The sequence below is a fragment of the Haemorhous mexicanus genome, chromosome 4 (assembly GCF_027477595.1).
Source record: "Haemorhous mexicanus isolate bHaeMex1 chromosome 4, bHaeMex1.pri, whole genome shotgun sequence".
NCBI lineage: Eukaryota > Metazoa > Chordata > Aves > Passeriformes > Fringillidae > Haemorhous > Haemorhous mexicanus.
The window spans coordinates 72279311-72301670 of NC_082344.1; the positions used below are offsets into that span (position 1 = coordinate 72279311).

At 50.8% G+C, this 22360-nt stretch overlaps 1 protein-coding gene across 1 annotated transcript; it reads left to right on the forward strand.

The window, feature by feature from the left end:
• Positions 1–2850: 2850 nt before the first annotated feature.
• RPIA (ribose 5-phosphate isomerase A) lies at positions 2851–20004 on the forward strand. The gene is made up of 9 exons (XM_059845424.1): positions 2851–3092; positions 8683–8743; positions 10760–10815; positions 14546–14605; positions 15409–15473; positions 15808–15876; positions 16383–16524; positions 16990–17089; positions 18781–20004. Exons 1-9 carry the CDS (start codon positions 2910–2912, stop codon positions 18876–18878), a joined length of 834 nt encoding a protein of 277 aa, XP_059701407.1. The 5' UTR covers positions 2851–2909; the 3' UTR covers positions 18879–20004.
• The last annotated feature ends 2356 nt before the right edge of the window (positions 20005–22360 follow it).

Consider the following 22360-nt stretch of genomic DNA (forward strand, 5'->3'; position numbering starts at 1 on the left):
GGTCTTGGATTTCAGTTGTTTCATGTCTAATCAATGAGAGAGGAGTAGTTAATTGGATCAACATATCTGCCACCCAGATGGGCTGTGCCTTGCAGGATCCTCACCAGGATTTCACTCGGGGTAGAATGCACCTTTCCAGCTGGTTTAGGCTGGGTTAAGCCTGCAATGGAAGATGGTCCCACAGCTTTCCCTCTCCCAACTGATAGATCTTGCTGCCTTCCTCAGGAAGGGTCAAGGAAAACTGATCTGGATTTTTTTGGTTGCTTTACCTTTTAGAAAGAGCAGCTCTCTGCCAACACATGGAAGTAGCAGGAAAACTTGGCAAGCGATGGACCATAAGGTGGGAATGCCCCTTTTGTTTTTCCTTTCTGACTTAGACTAGGGCAGCTTAAGCCACTTACAAACTCCCTTTAAGAGAGATATATTAAGTTTGGCTGACCCACTTCAACCTCACTCACCTGGCAAGAAGAAACTGCCTTTTCTTGCCTGGATGGCAAGGTGAATCAGCACAGGGTGATGGGAATGCCAGCACCAGCTAAGCTGTACCCAGGCTGCATGTGGATGGTGACTGAAGGCAGTGAAGAGCAGGCTCTTCCCTTTTTGTCAACAGCAAGCTGTTATCTCAGCTACCATGTAATTTTCCTACCGTGTAATTTCAGCCTCAGATGCAGAATTCAGCACCCGGAGTCACGCAGTCGCCCTGACAGCCTGAAAGGGCTGAGCTGCTGCGTTCCTCAGCGTGGTTTTTGTTGGGGTTAACACCTCCTAGTTGCTGTTTGACAGGTGGAACGTCTGTTCAAAGCAGGTTCAAACACCTCCTGGCACTGAAGCACACAGGGTGAGGAGATGGCTCCTGGAGAAGCTTTGACATGGGACAAAACCAGGCTTGTACAAAAGGACTTTGAGCTATTTGCAAACAGAGCTGGTTGTTGCTGAAATTCACAGAAGATCTGTTTCTAAAATGCCCAATACCAATGTTTAGTGCGCAGGCAAGGCTCAGCACAGCATAAATGAAAGATTTTCTGCTTTCACTGGAGCTGTAACTCACCAACAGATTCAGATAAATTACTAACAGAAAGGTCATTATCTAGAAGTGGAAATGTTTGTGTTTCCCCAGGCACTACAAGATGTTTTCAAGCCAAAGCTATCAGCCATTGCAGCAAGGGTACAACAAGTTTATCACCCCACACTTCCACACTGACACTCCCCACAACAGTGGGATTTGAGGGAAGACCAGGATGGGCTTCCTGAGTCAACATAAAACCCTAGTGACTGTTCTTCATTTCAGTCAAATAGAATAATTGGAACAGAATAATTATAGAATTATAGAATCATGGAGTGGCCTATGTTGGAAAAGACCTTGAAGATCATCTTGTTTCAACCCCATGCTGTGGGAAGACACCTTTGACTAGACTAAGTTGCCCAGAGCTCCTTCCAGTCTGGCTTTAAACACTGGGGCAGCCACGGCTTCTCTGGGCAACCTGTTCCAGTGCTTTACCACCCTCACAGTAAATTATTTTCCCTAATATTTAATCCAAACCTACTCTCAGTTTAAAGCCATTCCCCCTTGTCCTGTCACTACCTGCTCTTGTACTGTCTCCCCAGGCTCAGTCAGCTGCTCCTTCAGTTTTACCCTTCTTGCATCACGGAAGAGCACAGTGCTTGGGTCTGATTCCCTCTGAATATATATCCCACTAGATGTGTGTATTTACTCTTTAAAATGGGTAACTTGCAGGAAAAATCGTTGCCAGCTGGCAGAAAAACACGAACCACTGCATAGAACCACGTGTTTCTCTTAAAATCGAGTCACCTGCTCTGTACAGAAAGGTAAGGCCTCACCGAGATGAGATAAGCCCAGGCAATGATAATAGAGTCTTTGTTGAAATCCCACCCTATTGTTCAAGGGCTGATGTGCTGGCCCAGGGAGAACAAAAGGAAATGTTTCTAGTCCTTGAAAATCACAGCAGAATCAGAGGTTGGCAGCAAAAGCAAGCCAGTCGTACACAGAATTAAAAAAGAGAAGTCAGCGGCAGCTTTTCTGTTGAGCAAATAAAAAGATTATTCTCTACGAATTGTGGCCTGACCTTGGAGTGAGTAGTAAAGGGGTAAATACCTGCAATTCTCATCCATCTTTGTGGGATTGCAGCTGGAGAGAGACTGAGGTACTTGTGAATGGTCCTAATGTGACTCACAAGAGTGAAAATGCTGCTGTAGAGGGACTTCAAGGTTGCTGTGCCTCTCTAATATGTTTCAGAAACAACTTCATCAAAGGTCAACCCAGGGTAGAGGGAAAAACTATGGCAAATAAAAAACGGCTCTGTGCTTCAGGACAGGAGATCTCCGTGGGGTTTTGTCCTGGCCCTCCTGCAGGGTGGGGTAAGGACTAAGTGCTTGATACCATGTGCCCAGAGGACCCCTGGCATTTTTCATGTCCATGTTGCTACTTTTTCGGGAGATCGTGATAAACTTTGAGTGAAAGTCCAAGAAAGGCTCTTCCTCACACTCTGTAGAAGACTGGCCAGAGTTACAGCAACTCCCTGAGCTCAGTGCATTGCCTGGCCTCCTGCAGGGACTCCCCCCGCCATCCTCTCGCCTCTCCCAGCACTTCCCGGTAGGACATCGCGCATCCCTCTGCTCTTTGTGGAAATGCCTGAACCTTTCCAGCCCTGGCAAACCGGGTCTCTCGGTACTTAGCAAGTACTCGGTACTTCCACATCGATGCAACAAGTGGCTCCGAGGACTGTCGGGCATTGTGGGAGCTGTAGTTCGCCGCTCGCAGCACTACAAGTCCCAGCCTCCTGGCGGAGGAGAAAGAGGAGGAGGAGGCGGAGGCGGAGGAGGAGAGGAGCCGGCACGGCCCAGGCCTGCAGCCCGTGAGGAAGAGCCCCCCGGGGGCGGGCCGCGCCGGCATGCGGCTCCCCGGCCGGCTCGCCCTGCTCCGGAGCACGCCCCTGGCTGCCCGGCCGCCAGGGAGGGTCCGAACGGGGCGGGCGGCGGCGCGGCGCGGTTTCTCCCGCGGGCGGCTCGGTGGCACCATGGCAGAGGAGGCCAAGAAACGGGCCGCCTTCGCCGCCGTGGACAAGCACGTCCAGGTGAGGCAGCCCGGGGTGCTGCGAGGCGCGGGGGGCTCGGAGCCCCGGTGCGCGGAGCGGCCGCGGGGTGCGCGGAGCGCCCGGAGCGCGGGGCGGCCGCGGGGTGCGCGGAGCTTCCGGGAGCACGGACGGACCGGAGTGCACGGAGGGGCTCCGGGCTGCAGGGTGCTGGGGTCTCCCAATGCATGCAGTGGCCATGGAGTGCACGGAGCAGCTCCAGGGTGACGGGACAGGCTCTGGGCTGCCGGGAACCACAGTACACGGAGCAGCTCCGGGGTGGCGGGACGGGATCCAGGGTGCCGGGACAAGATCTGGTGTGCCGGGACCCCCCAGTGCACCCGGCCATGGGGTGCACGGAGCTTCCCAGCGCACGGAGCCCCCAGTACGCTGAGAGATCCCAGAGTGCAGGGACAGGCTTCGGGGTACCCACCAATGCACGAGTGACCACGGGGTGCGTGGAGGCTCCCAGTGCATGGACGGAGCTCAGGGTGCATGGAGCGACTCCGGGGTGCAGAGACCCCCTCCTGATCCCTGGACGGAGCTCGGGGTGCACGAAGCAACTCTGGGGTGCCGAGACCCCCTCCTGATCCCTGGACGGAGCTCGGGGTGCACGAAGCAACTCTGGGGTGCCGAGACCCCCTAATGCACGTAGCGGCCACATGGTGCACGGCGTCTCCAGAGAGAGGGACGGGCTGCGGGCACAGGGACACGCTCTGGGGTGCTGGGGCTCTGAATGCACGAAGGGGCCGTGAGTTTCACGGAGTGTCCCGGTGTACGGAGCAACTCCGGGGTGTCAGGACTCCACAAAGCACAGAGCGGCCGCGGGGTGCGTGAATTTTTGCAGCGCATGGAGCGGCTCTGGATTGCAGGGACAGGCTGTGGGGTGTCGGGACCCCCCCAGTACACGGAGCGGGAATAAAGTGCACGGAGCTTCCCAGTGCATGGACAGGCTGCGGGATGCACGGATCCCCCAGCACACGCAGTGGCTCTGGGATGCCGGGACTCCCCAAAGCACGAAGCGACCACGGGGAGTGCAGAGTCCCCCGGTGCACGGATGGATCTTGGGACGCTTAGGGATTCTGGGGTGCAGGGACACCCCAAAGCACAGAGCAGCCACGGACTCTGCCAGAGCACGGGTGGCCCTGGGTTCATGGAGCAGCTCCGGGTACAGGGACAGGTTTTAGGGTGTTGGGACCCCGCAATGCACAGAGGGGCCGTGGAGTACACACAATCTGTGGTGCAAGGATGGACCCTGGTGTGCAAAGAGCAACTCTGTGGTGCCACAAAAAACACAGTGACCACAAAACATAGGGGTGCATGGAGTCTTCCAGTGCACGGCCAGACCAAGGGCTGTGTGAGGCAGCTCCAGGTGCAGGGACAGGCTGTGGAGTGCCGGGACTCCCCAGTGTATGGAATGGCCATGGAATGTACTGAACTTCCCAGGGCATGAATGGGCTTCAGGTGGCACGGACTCCTGCAGTGCACAGAGCAGCCCCGAGGTTCATGGATGCAGTGGGGGGCACTGAGAACACCCCCCCAGCTTGGAGCATGAACAGTCGTGGGTGCAAAAAGGGACCCTGGGGTGCATGGATGGGTCCTGCTGAGCCTCTTTCTCCTTTGCTTTGGACTTCACTGCCTTTAGCTGAGGCAAAGGGTGAAAACAGCTTTTCCTTCCCCCGTGTGTGCCTCCCTAGCAGCAGATTCATGACTGATCCAGCTCAGCACTGTCTATGCCGAATTTGGGGTAATGCCTTGCACCTCCAAACTTTCACTGTGCACCCTCCTGTGAGCTGGGCTGTGGTGGAAGTTCAGGCTAATGCCAGGTACTGCTCCTTTCTCCAAATCCAGGACACACTGCTGCTACACCCCATTTCTGAGCACCCAAGCAAGGAGCAACAGTCCCTGACCAGGAGATTTTTTCTTGTCCTCTGCAGGGAGGGCAATGCAGCCAGGGGCTTGAGTCAGCCCCATGAATGTCAGATAGGGCTGGAGCTGCCTGAGGTTTGGCACAGCCTGATTAGGAAGCTCAACCATCAACGGTTCCAGTCACGAAGGGGTTGATAGCAGCATTCTGTGCCAGCCCTTTCGCAACAGCAGTGCTGAAATCGGGGTGAGGAGTTCCTGCTAAGAATGTAGATATTAGCAGTTAGCAGAGAAAAAAAAAAATCCCTTTCCTTCCTGTTCCCCCCTCACTGGGGTGGTGTTTTGAGGTTCAGTTGCTGAGTCTTTTGAGGTTCAGTTGGCTTATCTTACATCCTATGAAAGTTTTGCTTGTTCTGCAGCCCCATTCCTCTGAGCAGTCTGTACCTGCCTGAGAGCACAGCCACATGCTGTGTGAGACCCAGCCCCTGCCAGGCCAACACCATCAAAATTGATCAGTCTGAGAGATGGGGGAGCCCAGGGTCTCTGGCAGTTGCATAAAAATTCCCTTTCTTACCCAAGGCAAGCCCAAAATTGTGCATTGAGGGGTCGTGGGAGAAAGGGCTCATCTCACAAGGTGTGGAGCTAAGACACCACTGTTGCTGTGAGGTATCATAAACGGGGGCTCCTTTGATTTGGGGTAAGACCAGTACTTTCGGACTTCAATAGTGAAGTTGATGGCCTTTGTGCTGTTTTATGGCCAGGCACATTTAGGATAATGTTTCTGGCTGTGTCCCAGCTAATTAAAGTTCAATGTCCAGGATGCCAGTTAAATAAATTAGGCAGTGTCTGGGGTAACACCCCAATGCTTGTGCAAGCTGGCTTCAGGAAATAATGGAGAAGGAGCTCAGAGCCACTGCCCAGGAGCTGGATGGTCTCAGCTGTCAGTTTGCACTGGCAGGGGACAGCTGCTCTTTGTAATGGATATGTTTGTGTTTGCTTGTTAGAGTTCTCAGAGTGGAGCAGTGTTACCTCTGAAAGCAAAGCTGAGGCTTCCCTTGCACAGCAGGGATGTGTGGGAGACACCAGGGTTTGGTTCTGCTCGACAAATCCCTGTTGCTTAACTGTGCCATAAATCTGTGGCAGTGAGGGCTTGGGACTGGTACTGGATGAGGCTCTTCCCTTGCTATCCATCCACCTTTACAGCCATCCCTGCCTTGCCAGGACAGCAGCTCCTTGTGTGGCAGATGTAAACCTGGGTGTGGGAGGGGGAATTAGGAGAGGATAACTTTTCTGGTTTTCTTTTCTTTTTTTTTTTTTTTTAATTAAAGCTAGATCTGTGTGTTTACCCACAACACTTGTCCCTGGGCAGCTGCAGGAGCAGAGTTCCCCAGCTCTGGAGTGGACACTGGGGTGACCAGCCTCAGAGGCCATGGGCAGTGGGGCTGTGACAGCTTGGGGGAGTGGGACTGGCACAAGGCTGGGGCTTTAGAGCTGTAAGCTGCTTGGGGAGAGCTGGCTTTGTGTTTATACAACACCTCTGAGGGCAGGCCCTGTGAGCACCTCTGTTAGAAATGAAAATACAGCTACTGCCCCATGTCCTACTGCCCCAGAGAGGACTGAGCAAACGCTGGGCTTTGCTCTGTATTTATCTACTGCTTTTAGATGGAGCTCTTTGTTTTCTGACCTTGGAAACTTAGGAGGGACTGGCCAGTGTCTGTGTGCTGCTGGTACTGCTCCATGTGTGTTGTCTTGCTGGCTTCTGAGGTGCTGGGCAGTGTCTTTAGGCCCTTGGGTTGGCTGAGAAAATGCTGTGGTCGTTGCCCACGTCGCCCAAAAGGGTCCTCAGCTGTGCTGTGGCTCAGTGTCTGGGTTTTGTTTGGTGGGCTTTTGGTAAACAACTTGAAATGTAATTTTTTTTTGCATGAGGTGCTGCTCCTCAGTGTCCTGCTTCTCACCAATGTTTGCCCTGCCCCTGTTTTTAAAATGTTTTGTGGTTGGTTTTGCCCTTGGTCTGGCTGGGGTTGGAGCTGAGGAGGGAGAGGTGGGAGTCACGGTAAGGCTGGGGCTGTGGCAGCACCAGTTTAGACTGATTAAAAGTGCTGCTTCACCTCTAATCACTGATAAATGGATGGGCTAGGACCCTTGTGAGCTCTTCCTGCTTCGTTACAGTGGAGTTGCCCATGCTGAAGCTTTCCCCATCCCTTTAGGGTACCCAGCTGCTCCAAGAAGCTGTCCCACCCTACAGAAATGAGGGCAAAGAGAAGAAACTGCCTCTCCCCGGGTCAGAACAAGTCTTTTGGGAACACTGGTACTGCCCATGTCATGCCAGCCTCTGCACAGCTTTGCTTGCCCCTTCCTTGGCTGGCCTTGCTTGGCTCTGCCTGCTGGGTGGGTGACATGAGAGCCTCAGGAGCTGTTGGGTGTCTGCTGGCCACGCTGCAGGTGTGCAGTGTGACCTGTTGCTGTGCCCAGCTTTTGCAGGGTCACAGTGGTTTAGTGAGGGCTGGGATGGAAGCTGAGCCTCTGGTTTTGGAGAACTTCTGTTTTCTTTGAGCTTTTAACTTGCAGAAGCAAGAGAAATGACTAATCCTAGGGGAGTGTGACCTGTCTTGAACTCACCTTTCCAGGTAAACTTGAGTGACAGCAAGATTTTAGCTGGTTGAAGTGCTGCAGGTGTGGCTTTTTCCACAGCTGCTGAACTCTGGATTTGCTGCACATGAGGAAAGAGCTCCAGATCTGTCTAATGTCTGAGAGATAATGCACAACAGCTCTGTGCCTGCATCTCTGGTTGTCTTCATATGTTCCTCATCTGAAGTCTCTGTGGTAATATTGGGCCTCTTTAAGTAAATTTAAGCTTTGGATTCCATCCAAAGAAAATGAAGTACACTGAAAATGGGAAGTGCAGAAGGCTGCAGGTCACTTACAGAGGGTGGGAAACTGAGTTGATGATAAACAGAGACTGACGTGGCAGGGAACATGTCTTGCAGAAGTACCACAAGTGCACCCATCCACCCTCAGCCTGCAGCACCTTTTAGGAGTGTGTCTGTGTTACAGGTGACAGGGCAGTGAGCCTTCTTAAATCAGGAATACACATAGAAAGGCCAGGATGGAGCTGTGGTTAAAATTTCATCCTCTTCAGCACATGCTGCCAGGCTCACCCACATTCCAAGTTTTGCTGGACTCTCCTATAGGCAGCTTTGCACGCTGTTTTGGAAAACATTCTTTATTATTCACAGGAACAGCTGCTGTGCTCTCTGCTTTGGCTGCTGGTGCATCTGTGCTGTTTACTAATGATATGGTTGGCAGCAAATGCAACCTTTTACTGTGTGGCTTCCTTGGGAGATTTTATCTTGAGGTTGTTTCCCCTTCTTCCTCTGTGGTATTGTCTGAAATTCACAGCTTTACTGCAGGAGAGCTTTCATGGAATGCCAGCAACCACCAGTGAGTGTGCATTGAACACCCTGAGATTGGACTGTGCTGGTAATTAGCAAGCACATGTCCTTTAATGAGAGGCAGAGTTGATTAAAATCCCTTGGCCACAGACCACGGCCGTGGCCTCGCTGGCACAGCGTGTTCCCTCCCTCGCCTGCAGAGTGCTGAGATGCTGTGTCCACATGCATCCCTGGACAAGGCTCCTTTTGCATGTGTTTATGATGCCATTTTTACTGGGAAAGTGGAGTCTGGAGCCTCCAGTGACAGCATTCCTCTGTCTGTCTTTGATTTGCAGAACAATCAAGTTCTTGGGATCGGAAGCGGATCTACGATTGTACACGCGGTGCAGCGATTAGGTAGGATGCTCCCCTTCCTGTCCCCCCCACCACAAAAAGTTCCCTTTTCCATCTGTCCCAACTACTTGAAAAGCACCCTTTGCTGACTTAGAGCTGATGCCTTGGGTCTGTTCACTGGCTGCTGTGTCCTGCTTGAAGCTGAAGGTTAAAACTGGGCCTTGGGCTCCAAATTTATAGCCTGAGAGTCCTGAGGAGGTAATGATTTGCCACCTGTTCCTGACAGCCAGGAAAAGCTCTCCACTGGCACCCACCACAAACTGGAGCTGAACTCCTTGGTCTGGTTCCAGCTCTGCCCAGTGCTGACTTGCTGTGTGGCTCGGGGCCATGCAGCTGCTCTGCTTCCTTTAACCCGTTTGCCTGTGGCTCATTTTGCTCCCCACATCCACAGGATTCACACTGAGGGCCCTGCTGAGGTGTAATAAAAATGAGGAATGTGAAATCCTGCTGCATTTTATTAATGTACCCTGCAGCCAGGTTTACCTGCTTGCTCCAGGTGCAGGGCTTTACTCAGGGAGTGATTCAGAGAAATTCAGCAAAATATTCAAGTGAGGTAAATGCAGTTTTGCAGAGTGAGTGTGAGGGTAATTACTGTCACGGCTCATTACAGAGGGTGCAGAGGTTTAAAGTTCCTTTGCAGGGCAATCTCAGCCCTGCTTGTGGAGGTGCTGAGCTTTGGATGTCCTTGGATGCAAAGCAGAGCAGCCGTGGGGGCCATGGTGGGTTGGGAGTGCAGGATCAGCTCTGTTGTTCTTGGGGGTCTTGCTTGGGTACAGTGGGGGAACCACAGAATCATTAAGGTTGGAAAACACCTCCAAGATCCTCAGATCCCACCCAGCACCACAGTGTTCACCACCAAGCCATACTCCCAAGTGTTACATCCACACTTCCAGGTGTGAAGATTCCACCACCTCCCTAGGCAGCACAGTTCAGTTTGTCCCACCTGGGTGGCTCTGTCTGTCTGGGGAGTGCCCTGGTGACCTCCAGCTCCCTTGGGCAGAGCTGTCCTGCAGCCCAGAGCAGGCTGAGTTCTGAGCACAGCCCAGCCCTTCACTGTGCAGGGACACAGCAGGGCCGGGGCTGCCCCTTGTCACCCAATTCCCCACTCTGTGTGTGATGCACTTCATTGTCTGGGAGCTGCTGTTCAGCCTTCTGGGCTTGGCTCAGTACTGCAACCACTCCCTCCCTGAGCACAGAATCAGTCTCTAAACAAATGCCTATTGTATTTGAAGAGGAGTGGCTCTTCCAGGCTGCAAATTCTGGCTTCTCATGTCTCCTGATTGCTTTAGAACTGGGATGTGGCTTGTAAGAACATCCAGCCTCATGTACTGCATGTTCAGTCCTTCCAGCAGCAGCACTACCTTGGAGCATGTAGCTCATGTGCTTGCTCTGGTGCACGAGCTCTTGCTGGCTCTTGGGCTGTTGGCTTGTGCCTGGGTATTGTAATTACTAAAATAACATTTTATCCATAATGATATCTTAGTAATAGATTTTAGTCATTTGAGGTTAGCCTGGGGGAGGAAATATTTCCTTCCATTTAATGGAATACTGTACTTTATTAGTTCTTTCCCTGCTATATATTTAAATGTTCTATAATAAATTAATGTGATGTCCCCAGGGCAACAAGCCAGCAAACCTTTCAGACAGCTGCTGGAGCTCTGTGTTTACATGGAGAGCAGCAAAAACCTGTCTAATGGAGTGAGAGAGGGGATGGGGCTGATTTCCCAGGTGAGGATTTGCTGATGGGGCTCCTCTGCTGCTGGAGATCTAAAGGTTAATGGCTCATGGTGGCTTGGGCTGGGCCAGAGTGGGTGTTGAAACATTTCTGTTGAAACTGAGCCTCAGCCTATGGAGGGGGCACCTGTTTGCATTTTGAGCGTGACTGAGTTATTTGCAAGCCAAGCAAGTAATTGCAGTGAATCAGAGGGGCTGCACTGAACTGGGGTTTCTTAAAGAGAAAGTTGCTGTGTTTTTGCCTTGTGCAATGAACAAACCAAGGCTTCTGCTTTTTGCCTGCAGCTGAGCGAGTTAAGGAAGAGAACCTGACAATTGTCTGCATCCCTACCTCCTTTCAGGTGAGTGCTTTCCTCCTTTGCTTCCTGCCAGTCCAAACACTCCTGCAGGGCATCTCCCCCTGGGCTGTGGGAGGCCACCTTGCCTCTCTCTGGTTCACAGTGGGGTGAATGAACCAAAAGCACCAGTGGAAGTAGTTGTGGTGCAGCCTGCAGAAAGAAAGTGATGGTGCTGTATTACTCTGACCTGAGCTCGGGCTGGGAGGTGTATTTGGAGCCAGTGTGGTAAGGCTGGTTGTGTCAGGGTTGGTGTGTGGCTTCCTCTGGATCCCACTTGCAGGAAAACGCTGCTTAGTGGTGAACCAGGCTCACAGTGCAAAGCTCACTGGAGACACTTTGTCTCCTCTGAGTCTGTATCAGCCCTGACAGAATAATAGTAAGCTCTTGTGTTTTCAGCAGGAACTTCAAGTGCATCAGCTGGATTTGATATATTGCAGAAGAGAAGTTGGCTTAACCTCTTGTTGGCTGTGCAGCCTTTGCAGGAATTGGTTCATACCAGGCTAGATGTTGAGAGGGCTGGAGGGAGAGGGAGAACCTGGCTTGGTGGTGGAATACAGATCTGCTGGGGAAGCTTCTGAGCATCTCCCATGCTTTTGGCAGCTGGCTTTGGTCTCTTTGCCTCTGCTCCCTGAGGTGGGAACCTCCTTTTGGGCAGGCAGAGGTGACCACCTGGAGGGTCTTTAAGGCTGGGTGGCAGTACCCCAGTCAAGGAATTGGGCATGTGTCCTTCTCATGGTCCTGGGGACTGTACTTTTGTCACACTCTTGTCGCTGTGAGGGCAGTCAGGCAGTGTGGCAGGTGGGGCAGAGCCTGTCCTGTGAGGTGTTCAGGGGCTGGGTGGATACAGCTCTGAGCAGCCTGGCAGCTGATCCTGCTTTGACCTGGAGGTTGGATAGAGACCAACTTGAATTATCCCAAAATCTTAGGAAAACCTAAGATCCTCTTACCCTGCAGTTGTTTAGGTGTGGGGGTGACAGGGCTCTCTCTCCGCAGCTGTTGCAGGTAACTGGGGTATGGTGCAAGGTGCTGCAAAGGCCAGAAAGTGAAAAAAAAAAACCTATATTGGTACTTTTTGATTATACAGACTGTGGTGAGAGTCTGTCTTTGATCTGTCTCAGATGATTCCCACCCTGAAATGCCATGTTCTCTTGGAATTTAGGAGAAGTGCTGTGAGTTCAGTCATTAGTTCTTAAACAAAATATTGATGAAACTGTGTTAGGTTAGTGTGGGCTGGAGCCTGTCCTGCCTTGAAATGTTGTCATAGTTCATTTAACACCACCAAGTTTCTTGCCAGGAAAACAAAAAGTTGCTGTTAAAGGGAAGAGAAAGACTGTACACCTGCCGGAGCCAAAATTCCAAACCTGGGGCTGTTTTGTATCTCTTGCAGTCCCTTAGACCTCAACCAGTTCTGAGTGGAATGTTCCCAGGTCAGCAAAACAGCATTTTATTTTCACTGTGTACAGGTGTAGATGGCTGCCTGAGGTCACTGGCAAGGAAGAGTTGGTTTCAGTGGGCTTTTATACTCCTCCCTTCCCTGTTGTCAGGGCATTAATCCATCTCCACCAGTAAAGCTAGAGCAGGGTAAGTATCTGTCCCTGGCGCTTGCGTTGTCTCTTCTCACCGGGACGTGTGCCGGGAGCACGGAGTGGGACTGCTCCTGTCCAGTGCTGTGCAGTTTCCACCACTTCTCCCTCAGTGATGAGACCTCTGCTTCTCATTCCCACTGCTCCCATTGCCTTGCAAGCAGAGTCTGGAGAGAGCCAAGCCACCTTGTTGCCACACTGCTGACTCAGCCTGTTCAGGGTCTGGCCTGCATGTGCAGCACAGTGTTTCTCAATGCTTTGAGTTCCCCAGATCCCTGAAATCTCCTTTTGTGGACACCATGTGATGAATGCCAAACCACTGATTTTTATTCCTATCATTTTGTGAGTTCTTAGGGCCCCACAGCCCATGGGTGTTAAAACTGCATGCTATGAAATGCCATGATAAACTATTCAAATCTTACTGCCAGGAGTGCCACCTGCTAATTCCAATGTTTCTGGGATGCCAGTACCTGTGACTGATGCACTTTGTTAGTGTGAGTGGGTAGAATTCAGGGGGAATCAGCTGATCCAGGCTATTGCACCAGGGTTTCTTGGTCTTGCTGCAGCATGGTAGCAAGTTTGGACTGAGCAGGGTCTGTGCAGGGAAGGAATCTCGCTTGAGTGATGATTTATGACATAGAAAATTCAACCACTTAGAGACGACACTAAGTTGGGTGGGAGTGTTGATCTGCTGGAGGGCAGGAAGGCTCTGCAGGGGATCTGGACAGGATGGATGGATGGACCAAGGCCAAAGGTCTGAGCTTCAGGTGGCCAGGTGCTGGGTGTGCACTTTGGCCACAGCAAGCTCCTGCAGAACTCCAGGCTGTGGGGCAGAGTGGCTGGAAGGTGGCCCAGCAGAAAAGGCCCTGGGGGTGCTGGGAACATCAGCCATCGTGGGCCCAGGGGCACCTGGCCTGTGTCAGCAATAGTGTGGCAGCAGGTCCAGGGCAGGGATTGTCCCTCTGTACTGGGCACTGGTGAGGCCACACCTGGAATTCTGTGTTCAGTTTTGTGCCTCATGGCAAGGAAGGCACTGAGGGGCTGGAGCCTGTCCAGAGAAGGGACTAGAGCTGGGGAGGGCTCTGGAGCACAGCTGTGATGAGAAGCAGCTGAGGGCTGGAGAAGAGGAATCTTCTCACTCTCCACAACCCCCTGACAGGAGGGGGCAGCCACATCAGGGTTGGTCTCTCCTCCCAAGTGACAAATAACAGGACAAGAATAAATGGCTCCAAGTTGTGCCAGGAGAAGTTTTGATTGGATAACAGGGAAAATTTCTTCACTGGGAAGGTGGTCAAGCACTGCACAGTACTGCCCAGGGCAGTGGTGGAGTCACCACCCCTGGAGGGATGTAAAAGCCATGTACATGTGACACTTGGGGATGTGGTTTAACAGTGGCCTGGGCAGTGCTGGGTTAAGGGCTGGACTTGGTGTTAGCAAACCTGGCTAAACAATTCTGTGATTGCCTGTTCAAGCTGAGGGACTGAGCCAAGGGCAGCTCTGGGTGCCCTATGTTGTGTTGCCACTAGAGGGAAACACATGGCCACTGTAGGAGATCTAGATCAGAGCCACCAAGCAGCTCTTCCAGCAGATTCCCACACTCTTCCCACGAGTTGTGTGTTTGTTATTTACCTTTTAGCTTATTTCCAATACAAAAAATATTTTCTCTGTTAGTTCCACATTGCTGGGGTGTAAATATTTAATTTTCTTGGTCCCATTTTTCAGCCAGAGGAGATAAGAAGGGCTGGATGGGTGTGAGGGAGAATGATGTCCAAGCTGAAACAACACAGGATTTAAAAATTCCCTGTCTGCTTTAGTGCTTAGATAAAAGTGATTCCCTCCAAGCTGATGAGGCCTCCTGCTATTTAGTATGGAGACACCCAAACCCAGGAGTTCTGTTGCACCACCTGAGCATTTTAGTTCAAATCAGCAGCAGGATTTTTTTTTTTTTTTTTATTAAACTTCTCTGGTGTGGAAACATCATTTTCTCCTTGCTGTGTGTTCCTGCTGCAGCCTCTCCATGAGCTCAGATTGGAGCAGTGAAGCTCTCCCAGGGAGGCTCCATCCTTGCTGCAGCCAGGGAAGGACACCAAGAGTCTGATTTCCTCTTCCTGCCCCTGGTAAATGGTGTTTGTTCTCTTCTTGGTGCACAGGCTCGTCAGCTGATCCTGCAGAATGGCTTAACACTGAGTGACTTGGACCGAAATCCAGAGGTAAGTGGGACCACAGAGGTGAGACCTCAGCTCACCTTCCGCTCACCTGGTCCTTCAGAAAGCATCCAGGCTCCTTAGTCCTCCCCTGAGGCTGAGTTTGGGCAGCCACGCTGCAGAACTTGAGTTGGGACAACAGGGAACAGCCTCAAGTTGTGCCACAGGAGGTTCAGATTGGATATCAGGAAAAAATTATGCACTGAAAGGTTGGTCAAGCACTGGAGCAGGCTGCCCAGGGCAGTGGTGGAATCAGCATCCCTGGAAGTGTTCAAAAAACATGTAGATTTGATGCTTAGGGACATGGATTAGTGGGGACCTGCAGGGTTTTTTGCATAGCTGGACTCAATGACCTTAAAGGTCTTTTCTAACCTTAATGATTTGAACAGGTTTAGTTTCTTTTCACCCCAAGTTTTGTCTTAGTTCCTGTCCATTTAGATGGCAAGAAGGCTGATGGGTTGTGTTGCCTCCAGGTGCTCGGCATCTCTTCCAAGATGAGGCTTGAGACAGGGATGAACTGTCAAAGATTTTCCTTGGGAAAATCTTGCATGCTGGTCCTTAAACAATGGAGCTGTGCCTTGCAGGCCAGCAGTTGGTTTGGGTTTCTCCTCCTCTCACATGCCTGGGGTTGTTGGGGGGGCTTGGTTGTTCTCAGGGTGTCCTTGGCTGGCCCATCAGTTACTTGTGTCTGCTCAGGCTGCACCACGGTGGTGCCAGCTCTGGTGACATTTGTGACTGCTGCTTGGGACACTCCAGCCCTGGAGCTGCACAGGAGGGGCTCCCACAGCCATTTGCTCCTCTCCCCACAGCTTGATGTTGCCATCGATGGAGCAGATGAGGTGGACTCTGACCTCAACCTTATCAAAGGTGGCGGGTGAGCCTTGCTGTCCGTCTGTCTGTCTGTCCCAGTGCTGCTGGGGGAGGCTCTGAGCATCCCTGTGTGGCTCTGGGTGTCTCTGGGCTGGGCTGGAGGGGATCCTGTGCAGGGCTGTGTATGCACCCACAGTGGGGGATGGCTCCTGGCCAAGGCTGCCAGGGACAAGGGGCACAAAGTGAGGGGTGGGGATCAGGAGGATAAGGTGTGGGGCAATGGCAGCACCAAAACCAGCAAGAACATATTAGAGGGGACTGGGTTTCAAGGCCATTAGGCACAGTGAGGAGCAGTCTGATGTTTTCTGGTTTTGTTTTTATTTTTTTCCCCCTTGCAGTGGCTGCTTGACACAGGAGAAGATAGTTGCAGGATTTGCAAAGTGCTTCATTGTTATTGCTGATTACAGGTGAAGATATTACTGTTCGTAATACCTTTCTCCTCCATGGGAGGTTTCAGATGGTGCTGTGCTGGACCATTATTGTCATTCCAATGGTTACAGGAGAGCAGGAATGGGTAGAAATGAGTCTGGTTCTCAGTATTTCAGCAATTCAATTTATCTTTTTTTCCTAATTTTCAACTCAGCAGGCCTGCTTGGGAGTCAGCAGAGCTTGTGGGGAAGTGGCAGTTCTGCTCTCTGAGCTCAGTGATTGTCAGCATGGGATTAATTTTCCAGCCATGGGGCTGTGGAACAAACAACTCCTGTTCTGCTTGTCCAAAGCATGTCAAAACAGGGCTTTTGAGTGGATGGAGCATTGTGCATTAGACTGGCTCTGGCTGCACCAGGGCACCCATGGATTGACCTGTGTGCTCCTGAGCCTTGTGCCTGAGGGGTTTGCCAAGGGGCTGGGGTGCTGTTAATGGTGTCAGCAGTGTAATGTCCAGCACTAATCCCATCTCAAACTGTGCCCTCAGGAAAAAATCTGACAGCCTTGGGGAGCAGTGGAAGAAGGGAGTTCCTATTGAGGTCATCCCCATGGCTTATGTCCCTGTCACCAAAGCCCTGACCAAAAAATTTGGCGGTGTCGTGGAGCTGCGGATGGCTGTAAACAAAGCAGTGAGTGTCCCTGTCAGCCCTGCTTCCCCTGGGGACCCACCTGAACCTGGGCAAAGGGAGGACCAGAGGTCTGGCCCTTCATCTGGTGAAATCTGGGCTTTCACTCCCACAAGTGACATCTTGTGTAATTCCTCCTTATTGTACTTTGGTTACTGGATTGTGTATTTATGTGTTCAGGCTGCTCATTGAAAGCCTCTCTGGCTGTGACTCCTAAAGAAGCATCCTGGAGCAGGGAGCAGGGGGATTGCCAGCCTGGGTCTGGGGGTGTTGGGGGGCTGCAGGGCAGTCTGAGCTGCCAAAGACAGTCTCAAGTTGGGGGTGATGGTTTCACTGACAGGTTTATTGTGAGGACAGCCCCAGTTTTTGTGAATGATGACTCTAAACCACTGCAGTGGGGACAGCTGGTCCCAGTGAGGGCTGTGACAGTCCCTGGCTGGGATCAGGAGACACTGGGTTTGCTTCCAGGGCCCTGTGGTGACAGACAATGGGAACTTCATCCTGGACTGGAAGTTTGACAAGGTTCACGAGTGGCGTGAAGTGAACTCTGCTATCAAAATGATACCAGGTGATGTCTGATTTTTTTTAAAAACCACAAAAGTGGCTGAGGCTTGGTGTGTGATAAGTAACCTGGACTGTGGCAGCTTTCTCCTGGATATGAGGGAATGTGTGTGTGTGTATTTGCTGCCCTCCTGCAGGTCCCTGCATTTGTTTCAAGCATTTGCTCAAGAGAGCAGTCAGCCCAATTGGTACAATTGTGCCCATGGGGCTTTTCCCACATGGTGGTGAAAATCTGGAGTGATGCTGGTTGATGTTGACACTGTTTCCCATTAGGCACAACAGTCCTGTCCTCTTCCTCACTCTCCTTGTGCCCATTTAGAGAGGGACTTTAGTGGAAAAACCAATGCACTCTGGAGGGAGGGTTTGCACTGTGCTGTGGTATTTTCCAAGAGCTGCTTACAGCTCTGCATCCCATTCCCATTGGGAAGCCCTTCCTGCTGGCCTTGCTGTGAGGATGAAGTGTACTCAAGCTCTTGCTGGGCTCGAGCAGCAGTGGCTGAGTGCTCTGTTTGCAAACAAAACAGCCTCTTTGCAAGGACTCCTGCCTTGCATGGGACCTGCTGCCCAGGCAAGAGCTGCCTCTGGACCATCCAGGTCTGCCCAGGGGCACTGGCACTCTCTGAACTTCAGAGAAGCAGCATCTGGATGTCTTTCTGGTTATCTTGGCAAAGCCTGTCCCTCAAGTCCTGCCTTCACACAGCTGCCTTCACTGACTGCTCATGTGTTGCCAGAACTGGCAGGAACAGGTTGGGATCTTGTTGCACAAACACCAACATCCCCACAAAGCAGCCATGTATTGTCCTGGCTCCACAACTGAAACCCCAGGCCAGGCAGAGGCTCTGCTCAGTGGTTTTGCTTCCCTGAGTAGTGCTTATCACAGAATCACAGAGTTGTTGGGGTTGGAAGGGATCTCTGGTGGTCTGGGCTGCCCCTGGTGCAGTGCTCCATATCCTAATCCAGTTGCTGCCCATGGCTGTACAAATCTCTCTGTCATTAGGGCTGTGTCTGTGCAAGAGGCAGACAGTGCCTGACACAGCTGGCTGTGATTTGTCATTAAGTTAAAATAATTCACATGGAACCAATCAAACATGCACCTGTTGGTAAACGATCTCCAGACCACATTCCAAAGCAATCAGATAATTACTGTTCTCATTCTTTTCTGAGTCTTCTCAGTTTCCCAGGAGAAAAATCCTGGGTGAAGAGGATTTTTCAGAAAATATGACAGTGACAAGATGCATCATTCCCTCCCCCTGGTTGGGCTTCTCTGCAGATACTATACCTGAGTGCAGGGGTGGTGGCTGTGGCAGCAGCTGTACAGGATGGAAGTCCTGCACAGGGCACAGAGTGCGGGGGTGGTGGCTGTGGCAGCAGCTGTACAGGACAGAAGTCCTACACAGGGCACAGAGTGTGGGGGTGGTGGCTGTGGCAGCAGCTGTACAGGACAGAAGTCCTGCAGGGGGCACAGAGTGCAGGGGTGGTGGCTGTGGCAGTAGCTGTACAGGATGGAAGTCCTGCAGGGGGCACAGAGTGCAGGGGTGGTGGCTGTGGCAGCAGCTGTACAGGACAGAAGTCCTGCAGGGGGCACAGAGTGCAGGGGTGGTGGCTGTGGCAGCAGCTGTACAGGATGGAAGTCCTGCAGGGGGCACAGAGTGCGGGGGTGGTGGCTGTGGCAGTAACCAGCGACCTCTCGTTCTGCAGGCGTGGTGGAGACGGGGCTGTTCATCGACATGGCCCAGCTGGTGTACTTTGGGATGGAGGACGGCTCGGTCAGCGTGCGGGAGAAGCCGCCCTGCTGACAGGCCCTGCCCTGCTGACAGGCCCTGCCCGAGGGACCCGGCTGTCCCGCCCATGCCAAGCCCACGTTTTGCCTTAAGGAGCGGCGGCTGTCGCAGGAGACCCGCGGGAAAGCCCGTCAGGATCCGCTGATGTGATACTGAATGTCTCTTTTTTTAAGGAAAACAAACAAACAAAAAATAGATTCTATTTATATATATATATATTTTTACTTTACAGGAATGCTGTCTTTTTTTAATGAGTCGTCTCAACAAATTGCTTTAACATTTTTATTTTCTTTTCTAAGAAATACTTACCAAAAACATTACTGCCTGGTTTTGTGTTTGGAGGTTTGTTTGGTTTTTTTTTTTTTTCTTTTTTTCAAAGAGAACTTGAACCCTTCTGGTTGCTCATAGCACTTAATGATGGAGGTCAGAAATACAATCCTAATGCATCGTTCTTAACTGTCCTGGCTGGGAGAGTGATGTATGTAACAGGAGCACATCCAGTTGGGACCTGCTGATGCCTTATTTGGAACCTTTTTGGTTCAGTATTTTATGCCTTTTATTTTTTCTATACCACTGTTTTTTAATAGTTCAGGATGTCTGGTTGTCCTCTGTGCACATGACAATTCTCTGAGCCTAGGGTGGTCTCTACATCCCCCTCTCTGGGAAACTTACAAGGGCCTTTTCTGGGCTTCTGTGTGGAGGAGACATTCATCCTTTGAGCCAAACTCTGCTCTCATTTAATTCAGTACCTCTGATTAAAGTCTGTCCTGTAGCTGGAGATGTTTGGGACTTAGTCCTTTTAGACCAAGAGCAGAACTGGGTGCTTGATGAAGCTTACAGGAGCATATTTTAGCAGCTTAGGGCAGCATGGAATAGTGTTCAGTGGCAAATGATCTGGTTTGCAATGAAGGTTAATTATCACCCCTCGCAGCTGGTTGGTTTGTGGAAGGATAAAGCAGAACGCACAGGAAAACGGAGTCTTCCTGCCTAAATTCTCCACGTGTAGCAGGAGAGAGACACTCGTTCAGTATCTCATTTTTGGTGTGTAGGTGCTTTGCATGGTTCTGATGTCGAAATGCAAGCCCTCTCTTTGTGTTTTAGACACTGAAATAAAGAGCTCTTATACCAGACTTGGTGGTAATTCTGTTCTCAGAGTAACTTATTTTGTGAATAATGGGGCAGATCACAGTCAGACCAACTTCTGCTAACTTCCCCCTTGCAAGAATCCCTCACCCTGGCCAAACACACCCTTCTGCATTTGATTTCTTTTTGCTTAAGGTAAATGAATTATTTAAAATGAACCAAATTGTCTGGTCAACACTTCTTATCTGCAGCACTTTCCTCAACAGACACTGTCTTCAATTTGCTCATCTAAAACCTGTGCATCTAAATCCAGCTCTTGTACTGAGAAAACTGCCAGCAGCTTGCTGGAAACACTGGGATTTCTTTTCCCACAAGCCTGGTGCTGCAGAAGGCATTTACAAAGCCCTAGATGTGGCTAGGGGCTGTTTTCAGATGCTCTTGGGCTCCTAATGTAATCCTGGATAAACAGAGAGCAATCGAGCACAGCTTTGTGCCCAAGTGCCTTCTCACTCAGTGTGCTGCTAGAAATGAGATTAGCAGGAGTGAATGCTGCTGTTGACTCTCCTCTGCCTGAAATCAAACAGCTCCTTCTCAAAAAGCCAATAAACCCATTACTGCACCATTACTTTCTGGCCCTGGACCAGCTGTGATCTCATTCAGCTTTGTGCTTAGCAGGGGCTCCATAGCCTGGAGGTGGGCAGGTCCATTCTTGAGCTGCTCTGGGTGCTGGGGTAGATCCTGTGGGGGCTTTTGCAGCAGATTCCCCTGCTGGGGTGGGACTTTGAGTGGGTCTTGGGCTGTGGGTTATGGGTACCGTACCACACAGCTGGATTTAAAATGTCTGTGTGGAATTAAAACCCCTGGAGCAAATTCAGTGTCTGAATCCTTGTGCAAGCTCCCCTAGCTGGCATTTGCAGAGTCAGTAGATGGAGTTTAACTTAAGGGCCTCTTGGGAATGGTCATGTCCTTTCCCTGGGAGGCTGCCAGGCTCCCTCATCTGTCATGACCACCCTCACCTTCATCTGCCAGCACATCCAGGGGTGGTGCAGGGAGTCCATCCCCTTCTGGGGTGGCTTTGTGCCCTGGCTCTGCCCTGTCACCCCCTTACACTGATGCACAGCCCACTTACTCTGATGCTCAGCTGCCTTGCCACAAGCATGTTTGAAGAAAGTGAAGTGTACAGGCAGCAGAGATGTTTCTAGTCCCTGGTCCTTGCTTTTCCAGGCTCTCACCATTATTTCATATGTTTTTGGAGAGGTAACAGTTCGTAGATGAGCTTGCTGTGGTGGATCTCCAGCTGAGGGCAGGCACTGCAGCTCTCTGTCACCTCCTTGGGCAGAAGAATGCAGCTGCTCCTGAGAGCTCCTGGACCTGAGTTTGCTGAATTTGATTTTACCACCTTGGCTGGTTTCACTGTGGCATTTGCTCTGGGCTTTGGTTTCCAAGGTGCTCTGCAAAAGAGCCTTCAGAAAGGGGCTGCCACTCCCCTCCCACCCTGCTCCCTTGCACCCTAGGAAGAAAAGCAGGGATATATTTTTAGAAGATGGCACTGGGATAAAAATTGCTATCAAAAGCAGGTGGAAGGAGGTGTCCTTTTACACCCAAGGCAGGCGGGGGGTGGCTATTTAGGGTGCATTCCTGCAGTGGGTTCTCTTACCTGATGTGATCCAGCCCCCTCCTGTTGCCTTTTGGGTTGTGCATGGTGGGTAATGCAGGGAGATTTACCATTAGCTCTCAATTATGGATTAACTTGGCCCTGGAGGAAACAAACGTTTCAAGAAAGAGCAACAGCAGCACTAAAATTAATGAGCAACAGAGGTAATGAAACACTAGTCCCATTCAGAAAAAAAAAAAAAAACCAGCAATAAAAATATAGTAAGAGAGTGCATCAGATTTGATTTAATTAACCTGTGGTTAATAGGTTAAATAATTATGATAAATTAATTAAACTAACTAGAAAGAAACTATGTGTTTTGTTAAACCAACTCACCTTATTCCACGTTATATAGAAAGTATTGCTATTTGTCAAGTTATTATAGTCAGTGTAGGATGGGGTTTATGATCTGACATAATTACTGATCTGAGAAACGTGACACAAAAAGAGGTGAAAATAATTAAGCAGGCAGCATAGAGGATGTGGGCTCTGGGTATTAAACCAAACAATTACAGCTAAAGTGATGAGGAGAAAATCAGCATAGCATAACCAGTGATAAAAATTAGCTGTGAGGAATATTAGTAAGCTGTAATATGTATTAATATCTTTTAAACATAAGGCCTGATCCATTTTTTAACTGTGTGGATTTAGCAAAAAATGGTGTAATGATACTGTCTGTGGTCCAGCTGCACCTGGAAAGGAGGAGGAAAAGGAAAGATGTCCTCATTTTCAAAGTGATTTTTCAAATTTATCTAGCTTT